Source organism: Asterias amurensis, chromosome 10 (genome assembly GCF_032118995.1).
Source record: "Asterias amurensis chromosome 10, ASM3211899v1".
Lineage (NCBI taxonomy): Eukaryota > Metazoa > Echinodermata > Asteroidea > Forcipulatida > Asteriidae > Asterias > Asterias amurensis.
Window position 1 is genome coordinate 14,636,058 of NC_092657.1, and position 10,222 is coordinate 14,646,279.

Sequence of the window (10,222 nt, forward strand, 5' to 3'; positions counted from 1 at the left end):
ACTTTTTTGTGAAATCGACCCCTGAATTGTTAATAGAGGCGATAGCATGACATTAAACAATCATCATCTGAGAATTTTCGTACGTTGTTCAATACCAAATACGGAAGTACATGTTTGTATAGTTTTCACTTGCATCTTTTTGCATATGGTTTATGTAGGGATCAAATGTTAAAATGACTGTCGAATCAGTTGATGTCAAGCGGAAACATTATCACGCACTACCAATCCTGGTACCATTGGACGCTACAAATATTAGTGTGTTTTTCCAGTTGCGCATGAGTGTTTATCCAAACATGTAAGTCTACGCACTGTACTTTCATATGCAAATAGGGTTTGCATTTGGGTTTTTCCAGCAGTGTGAAACTACCATTGTGCAAGGGCGTTTACCCGATACATGCACTGTATATGTAAAAGTGGGGTTTGCTAAAAACAGGAACTGTTGTTGTGCCATTTCAATGTCATTTTGTCTTTTGTTTGCCGGCTATCAGTGAGTTTAGCAAAGAAGATCAACTGTACGAAGTGTGTTAATTAAAGTAACATCTACAGCTACAGGTAAGACTGTGTTTCACTAGGGTCTTTGCTGTCGTAAATAACAGCTCGGACATTGTGAACTCTGTAATCATGATTCAGTGCATAAGAACCAGTATTTTGTTAATAATAAGTATAGGCCTACATGCACTTGTAATTTAAAACCCGTTCTGACGAGTTGTATGATGGCTACGGGGAAGGGAAAGTTATTGATGTTGAAGCATGTTTTGCTTGTTTTTAGGACACTGAAACGTTGACACGTATAATAATAATAGTATTTTTATTTATTTATTTATTATTATTATTTTTTTTTTTTTTGGGGGGGGCTAATCATCCTCACTCGAAGCTAAGAGCTGAATTGCGAAGGACACGGCTACAACGTGTTCGAGAAGCAGGCATGCAATGGCGCCTCTGGCTGCCAGCCACATCAAGCCATTATGAACACGGAGCACAGCCAAGATCGAATTTGATTTTTCCCAAGGGAATCGAACCGGGGTCACCTTGGTGAGAGGCGAGCGCTTTCCGCACAAGCCAACCATGCCACCCATGTGCATATATACTGCCACACTACCCTTAATGTGGTTCTGGTCATTCTGGGCCACAACCTGCATGGTCGATGAAACGAATGATCAAGGCAACATTCCCAAATCGAAATTTAGATAAAGGCTACACCAGATTGACCCTAAAAACAAACAACGCTGACTCAGGTATATGTAAATAATGGATGCAATTTTCCTGTGGAAACAACAACAGTTTAAGACTGGGTTGCTGTCAAAGTCGAAGAAGAGGTGGCAGACTTTTAAAAATGGATTTCGTTTTTACTTTGCACAAGTGAAGGCCATCAACCAAAGTGTAAAAAAACATACTTTTTTCATTTACACCTTCGTTGCCATGGCCGCGGTCAAAAGTATAAAATTACCATTTCACCAAATTTAGCACTTTTCATGTGTAAACATTACCGAAAGATGAGGGCGTCACTGTGTGAAAACCAAATAGTGGACCTACCTCTCAGCTGGATATGGTAAATATAGATCCTAAATCTTTCCAAAAATGCATTTGACAAAAGTACAGTTAATTGTGAATGCAAGATTCCATTATTTCAAAAATGGGTGTTTTGAGGAAAAGTCAACTTTGGAAATAGAGGGGGTTGCTAAAGTTGTCAGAAGTCCCAAAGTAGCATACTTAGCAAAGTTTTGCCTCTAGGCGTGAAAGATAAGATACTGGTCTGTAAGAATTTCCAAATTTGTTGGGGGATATTTGCTGTACTGGGGAGCAGTGCTGCCACAAACTTCGTGCTTTTTGGGGAAAAACTAGCCTTGCTCAAGGCAGTCGAATTATTCACTCCGAAAAAAGACCGCCGCTGTATAAAACCCCACCCGTATTCACTGTGCGTAACATCGCACGACACGATGCCCCGTACACTATCCGCATGCGGAGCTCCGCAAGCGGTTAGTGGTACGAGTGCGGATGGCTTGTGTGCACAGTAGTCGTACGATGTGACAGTGTGTATACGGGTGAGTCATGCGGTGTGACCATACGGACCACGCACAGGGTATACGGGTGGGTTTACAGCGGTGTTTTTTCGGAGCGAATAATGCGACTGCCTTGAGGAAGGCTGGGAAAAACCGGTGTTTATTTTCAAATTGTGTAAAACAAAGTATATGATTTTGTTTTAAAGGATCTTGTTTACTCTTGGCACATGTTAATTCTTTCAACCAAACTTTGGTTGCCATGACAACGGTTATGAATCAGAAAATTTCCATGTTTGACCTTATTTAGCTATTTTCGTAAACAACTACCCAAAATTGAGAGCTTTACTGTGTAAAGACTAAATTATATGATCTGCCTCTCAGCTGAATATGGTAAATATACACCCTTGGTCTTTCACAAAATGCACCTGACACAGGTGACAGTTAATTGTGAACAGAACAATCCATTATTTCAAAACGGGGTTGCTACCTGGCTTGAAAGATAAGATACTGGTCTGTAGGAATTTCAAAAAAATGTTTTGGTATTTGTTGAACTGGGGAGCAGTGGTGCCAGAAACTTCATGCTTAAAAAAAAATGTATTTTGCAAATTTCATAATCATATGAAAAAATAATGCTCTTTAATTACTTTTTTTACATGCTGAAAAATAATTTTAATTAAAAAAAAAAAAAAAAAAACAGGCACACGATATAGCAAAGCAACTTACAACTGTGTATAAATATATACATTCCAACTGTATAAATCTGCATCACAAAGACATTCTGTTGTACATGTTTGTGGCCATTTACGTTTGGCTATAGCAGCTACAATCAACAACAACATCTTCCTTTTTCTTGACAAATGGACGTTCACAGGTCTTCGTTTGAACGTCAAACATTTCTAACACGTCCTTAACGCAGCGCACAGGCATCACATAATCCGTGACTGTACAATTAATGGTTACGAAAATCAATTAATTCCCAAGTTCCTTAAAGACACTAAACACAATTGGTAACTGTCAAAGACAAGTCTTCTCACTTGGTGTATCTCAACATATGCATAATATCAAATTCGTGGAAAATTACTTCTTTCTCGAAAACAATGAGGGAGCAATTTCTCACACTGTTTGATACCATCAACCTCTCCCCATTAATCGTTACCAAGTTAGGTTTTGTGCAATAATTATTTTGAGTAAATTACCAATAGTGTCCACTGCCTTTAATGGAACATAGCCGGATAACACTATACCAGCCGAATTAGCTTGGGGTTAGTCTTCGAACTATACACTGTATACCATTGAGAGTTATACTTTTATTTTAAGTTGCTTTGCTTTATTGTATCCTGTTGTTTTTTTTTTCAATCAACTCCATTGTTCAGCATGTAAGAAATGCCATTTTAGAGAATTATTTTGTTCTTGTTTTTGCAAATATTACCATGTTTGAGACAGGGTCACTACATGACACAGCTGCCCATTAATCTGTGCTCCCCAGACATGAAATACAAATAATCGCCAATCACAACCGAAATATTCTCTGTAGGAAACTGAATACACTACAAACTGTCCTACTATTAGTGATGTGCAATGGGAATTTTCAAAAGGGAATTTCAACAAAGGAGACGTTGTTCACAGCGCTTTGTAATGCATTGAGGATGGGGGGTATAAAAAACGAAACTTAGGTCATTCAAAATATTCTTGGTCAATGTTGGGTACTCCACAAGGCTAATTTTTCTCAAACGTTTTCTATCAAATCGGAAGAACCAATGTTGGCCCAAAATACAACCGAAAGGACAACATTTTGAGACCCCTGGCAAACTGTCATTTTGACGGCCAAAAACAGGGTAAAAATGCTGATTTTGCAATTATTTTTCTAAAGACATGCGCTTATGCTGTTCTAAAAATAGCATAAGGGTAAAAGTTAAAGCAATAATTGTTTGTCTCAAGGACGACTCGTTGTATTGTTGTGAAAGGTAAAAAAAAAAAGTGCATTGGCTGGGTGGAGTTGCAGTATGCTAAAATACAGTTCTTTCAGACACAAAATGAACTTTTACCATGACAACGGGCTATGTGGTGATTTCAAAGGTTTATTTGTTTTAAAGGCAGTGGACACTATTGGTAATTTTCAAAGACTAGCCTTCACAGTATCTCAACATATGCATAAAATAACAAACCTGTGAAAATTTGAGCTCAGTCGGTCATCGAATTTGCAAGATAATAATGAAAGAAAAACACCCTTGTCACACGAAGTTGTGTGCGTTTAGATGGTTGATTTCGAGACATCAAGTTCTAAACTTGAGGTCTTAAAATCAAAATCTTGGAAAATTTATCCTGTCTCGAAAACTGTGGCACTTCAGAGGGAGCCGTTTCTCACAATGTTTTATACCATCAATCTCTTCCCATTACTCGTTACCAAGAAAGGTTTTATGCTAATAATTATTTTGAGTAATTACCAATAGTGTCCACTGCCTTTAATGCACCTCAAAGCCCTTCATTCCATAAGGTAATTAAAAAAAAAAAAAAAAAAAAAAAAAAGTGCTAACTTTCACGCACTTAAAATACCAAAACATTTTATTGCATGTGTATGTAGGTCGGTACCTTATCTTCCAACTATAAAAGTGTCATAGTCCACAAAGTGCAACTTTCGGAATTATGGCCCAATTCAATACCCCTATTTTTCGCTTTAAGAAAATACGAAAAAAATATTTGAAATAGTGGTTTGATCCAAAGTTGATCGCAAACTTAATTTGTAAAACATTTTCTGAAAGAGTAAACATGGTTGTGCATCATGTGTGAAAGACAAACTTCAACATTTTCCCCTTTAGACGTACCAGTGCTTTAAATTCACCTATATTTCAACACTTTAAAAGGCAAGAAACTTGGCAAATTTGCTGAAAATCTTATTTTGGCCGTAACCATGGCAACCAATGTGTGATATATTTTTTTATTTATTTATTTTTTGCTTTTTTTGTACCCATGTCTACTCATACATGGAGTTTTGCCAAAATCCAGTTTTGGAAGTTTGCCAACATTTCAAAAAAATCTTTGATTTTTACAGCAACCGAGTCTTAAATGTTGATGCTAAACATCGTTACTGCTCGTTGGTTTAATAAAGTATGTGTCGTTTTATATACGTTTAGTAAAGACTGAATATCAATGACATTGCAATATAACTTGAAATATGTGTAAACTTTGTTCACTCTGAAGTACTGCAATTATGAAACAAATCATATTGCAATTGTTATCCCACTATGTAACATAGCTTTTCTCTCCACTTAGTTGTTTTCTTTTGTCGTCTTCAGTTAGCCTTGTTGTGAAATTGCAGCGTAAAGGGCGCCACCGCGCGGCGAAAAGTTGCTCTCGCGTGCTCCTCACAAAGGCTAAAATCGGATGGTGAGTTCTTCCCAATCAAAGTAAACTTATTGACTAATCTAATTATGTTTTGATAAAACCCAGTCTGTAATTGTTTATTATAATTGATATAGATTGTTTATCATGCATATTTAGTGAAATACTGTTGTGTAATTATCGTGAATTTCCAGCCAAATCAAGTCACGAATTTGTAGGTGTCAGAAATAGACGTCCTTTCTATATATGCATCAAACCAATGAGAATAATTTATTGTCGCCTTTTCACAATTATCTGCCTATCGCTCTTTTATTAGTGATTTCCTAATCCCTGTCTTGTCCTTTGTTTGCAGACTATATTAAATAATTGGTATAAACAAATGAATCAACCTTACTATACTGAACTACAAGTAACTACCCAGCCTTCGTACCAACCAAGTGATCCAATTAGCCTGAATTATAACAATCAACCATTCCTGATTTACCATCTGATCAAACTGAACTGATTAAACTGTGAATAAAGAACAATCAACAAATTAGACAAAAAGCTGGTTCCGTTGCTTATTTTTCAGCCTGGTTTAACATTCTTTGTGTTTTTGTCGTCAGCATTTTGTATTGTCATCGTGTAATTGTATTGCCCTTGTTTATTCTTCGATGTTTAATTGTTTGTTTGTTTGTTTGTTTTCTATTCTGTATAAAGGCTGTTGTCTACTAGCCACGGCTTAACTAACAGCCTCATGCTCTCGCTCCTGTATTGTACATAGTTAATTCCTAGTTATTAATTTATTATTTGCTTTTTGTTTATATTGTTTTTCTGTTTAATTTAATACACTTTAGATTTGTTAAATTTCTATGTACTGTTTAATTCTCACAATTTTGTTATTTGTTTTCTCAACAAGAGTATGGAATAAAAGTGTATTGAATTTAATCAATGTTTTAATTTGGTACTGACATAAACGTTTTTCATGTTATGCGTTCCAATGGTAAATTATTCTCCCTGCGTGGATATAACTGCTACATATCTTAGGCAATAATCAGAAACAATACCATATTTTGAAATGAAATGTGTACATGTAGTTTTATACAGTTATTCAAACTAGGAGTAAAACAAAAAAATACCTACGTATTCCAAACGATTACAATTCATTCAAAGAGGCAAAACAATAATATTGTTAGCAACTATTTGGCTGACAAAATACCGATCCATCGTACTGAAAATGGTATGTTAATATATTGTTAAGAGCAACGTCGGCGGAACACTTTGAAGAGTGGGGACAGTTGTTTTCTTCCATGTGAAAGTATGGAGTTATGTATAGGCAGACATGCTATATTGGGTTCGCAAAGTAGAATAATAATTAATGGTTATAATACCGAATTAATTATAAATGCAGAACTTACATAATACAATAAGACAGTTTGTTATTTTTGGGGGTATGATGATTGAATTTATTTCAAAGTGTTATTTTATCTGATAATGAAGTTTGTTTGTGTTTTATTTCACCAGTGTTTTTCCATAAAACAAACAATCGTGAACAATAGATGGAATTTCTTTCCATAAACTGGTTAGTATATGTTATTGCAGTTTATTGCCGCACGGGCAGGCAATTTTGCTAAATAATGTCGGCTAAAAAAAAAAGGACTGTATGCACAGTTGTTGGTGTTTCCAAATGACGTCCGTGGTGACCTCAATGAACGCACCCAAACCGCTCTCAATAGTCATTATAACATAGATTAATGCTCTGCAACTAGTAAGTCTGCTGCCACCAAGTGTCCAAAAGTCATTGACTGGATGATTTAATGAAAATGACACATTTGTTTTTATTCGTATAACAGGACAGCCCAGTCTCACCAAGATGGCCAAAGCTGCACTTCACACTGAGACCACTTGCAAGATTAGACATGTACACATCGAATGCCCAATCTGCTTGACTCGGTTCATCGATCCGAAAATCCTGGACTGCCAGCACAGCTTCTGCTTAAAATGTCTTCAGGAACTTGTAGACAAACATGATCCAATGACGCGTTTCATCATTTGCCCAGTGTGTAGAGAGAAAACTTCAATCCCAGCTAAGGGACCATCGGCTCTTCTCAACTGCTTTCTTTTGAGCTCGCTTATTGATGACGTCATCAACCCGAATAGTCCCGAGGTGGACATTAATCCTCTTGTGTCGATTTGCGAAGGATGCGACGAAGGTCTTGATGCCGTCTCACGGTGTGTTGACTGTGATGCGAATTTTTGCAAGATTTGTTTGGAATACCACGCCAAAATAAAATTGAACAGGCATCATCGAGTCGTTAATGCAGCCGGGTCGTCAAATGAGGGATCCATAGACCAGAACAAAATTTGCTCTCCAAAATGCCGGAAACACACTGACCAGGAACTGTGTTTTTATTGCGTCACGTGTGACTTACTTGTTTGTCCTAAATGTGCGGTGCTCGATCACCGATCGTCAAACCACAACCTTTCTGAAATCAATGATTCCATTCGATTGTATCGTCTAGCTGTTGAAGAGGCTTTGATGAAGTTTGATGAATGTCGCAAGCAATTTCAAAAAGTGGATAATTCTATAAAACACTCACAGCATAGATTACAGACCATGGTCGACCAGGCTCTTCGAGATATTGTGGCTAAGGAGGAAGAGGAAGTTGCCAACATCAGAAAAGCATCTCGCCTCTTTCAAGACAGAATTACTCAAATCGGTCAAGAAAGAGGTGAGGAATTTGGCAGGATACAAATCAGCAATAGCGATAAGATGAGCCGTGCAGAGCAGATCGTAGCTTCAGTCAACGACTTGATGCAACATGCTGATGACTTTGAGCTGCTGGACCTCAAGCCAAAGGTTATGCACAACTTGACATTCCACAAAGAACTCCAGTTTCAAACAGTTCAGCATAGCAAGTCATTCATCTGGTTCAAAGGTCATGATGTCGTCACTGATGCGGATATCGGTGAAATACTAGAGGAAGAAAAGTGGGAGGTGAAGACAGAGTTTGGTAAATCAGGGGAAGGTGAGGGGGAGTTCGAGTTTGCATGGAACGTTGCTTGTTTCAGCAACGATGAAATCGTCGTTAGTGATTTGAAACAGTTGATATTATCCAAATTTACATCGAATGGTAGTTACAAATCTAAAGGTGTGCAAAGTAGAACAGAAGATGGACAACTAGAACACCCTACGGGTGCTGCGGTGACCTCTGATGACCTGCTTCTGGTTACTGACGGACAGGATGTAAAGGTTTATGATGGAGAACTGCGATTTATTCGCAAGTTCAGACCCTCACAGAATGAAGTCGAGGGGCAGTCAGGGAGTATGCTTTTTGGTATTGCTGTTGACAAGAAGAAAGATCGTATTGCAGTGTCTGACTGTCGGGGAAAGGTAATATCTCTTCATAACAAAGATGGATCCACCATTTCCACAATACATCATGATGAGATTGACGGCATGGGCTTTTTATCTGTTAACAGCAAGGAGCGACTGATCTTCACAAACCACGATGAGTCGAAACTAGCTTGTCTGGATTTCATGGGAAATGAGGTGTTCAATATCAGCACCTCCATTGACGGCAAACCAGTAAAGCCTACTGGTGTGTGTTGTGATGATGCTGGCGATATATATGTGTCTATTCATTGCGATACGGAGGGAACCAGTGAGATACATCATTACGATGCATCAGGTAAGCACATCGGCTGTGTAGCTGGTGGCTTGCTCTATCCTCAGGGCTTGACGTTTACTCCTACCGGTGACCTCATCGTGGCTGACTGGAACTCAGTCAAAATATTGCATCGCGTGTGAGTGTCGATGACGTTATGGTCGCAAAGATACACTATTATTGATGACAAGGCAACTTGCAACTTATAAAGTGTAACACTTTTAGTTAATCTTCATGAAACTCAAGAATGCAAATAATCTGCCACTTGGACAAAACGTTACCATCACAATGTACCATCAATCGTTTAGAACAAATCTAGTGTGATATTTTCGCAAATAAATGCTTCTTTCGCTCTGGCGGTTATATTAATTGGGTGATTTTTGTTTCTTTCCATTTATTCCTTAAGTACGTTTTAGTAAAAACATTAACCTACAAAGTACCAGCTTAAATGTGTAATATCAGTACCAAAGTGTACACTATTGGTAATACTGAACACCATTGGTAACCATCTAAGACCAGTATTCAACATATGCATAAAACAACAGACCACATGCATAACATAACAAACCTGTGTAAATTTGAGCTCAATTGGTCGTTGAAGTTGCGAGTAAAAACATTAACCTACAAAGTACCAGCTTAAATGTGTAATATCCGTATCAAAGTGTAGTATTTTGTGACCACTATTGGTAATACTGGACACTATTGGTAACTGTCAAAGACCAATATTCAACATATGCATAAAATAACAAACCAATCAGAATGGATTAACTGTCTTGGGTATTTATGAATGGTTAATAATAACCACACACAATTACCTTGTTATATATCAGTTGCTGCTTTTTAACTCACCATTTCCAATTTAGTATTTAAGGCTGAACATAATGGTATCCTTTTTAATTGATCGTTATTCACTACATTAAAAGTGTCACGTTATATGTGAATTATTAAGGGAATACAAGGGTAGCGACTCGTTCTTTATCGGCCGTTTAAAACAGGCAGTGTCGTTGTCGTGTGATAACAGGCAGGGTCGTTGCCGTGTGGAAGGCTCGGGCCTTTATCACACGACAACGACCCTGTCTGTTTTAAACGGCCGGTAAAGAACGGGTCGCTGCTCTTTTATTCCCACTCATGAATGCCTTTTTGGTTAAAAGGCGTTATAGAGTAAGAAGCTCTGTACAACTGTTTCCGACGTGTTTGAGCTATGTATTTACATGTACGACGTCCGTGTGTTGCATT

General features: G+C 37.7%; 1 protein-coding gene across 1 annotated transcript; it reads left to right on the forward strand.

The window, feature by feature from the left end:
- The first annotated feature begins 425 nt into the window (after positions 1–425).
- On the forward strand, positions 426–9,978 carry LOC139943168 (uncharacterized). The gene is made up of 2 exons (XM_071939986.1): positions 426–552; positions 7,172–9,978. The coding sequence occupies exon 2, from the start codon at positions 7,192–7,194 to the stop codon at positions 9,127–9,129; it is 1,938 nt and encodes a 645-aa protein (XP_071796087.1). The 5' UTR covers positions 426–552; positions 7,172–7,191; the 3' UTR covers positions 9,130–9,978.
- Positions 9,979–10,222: the final 244 nt, after the last annotated feature.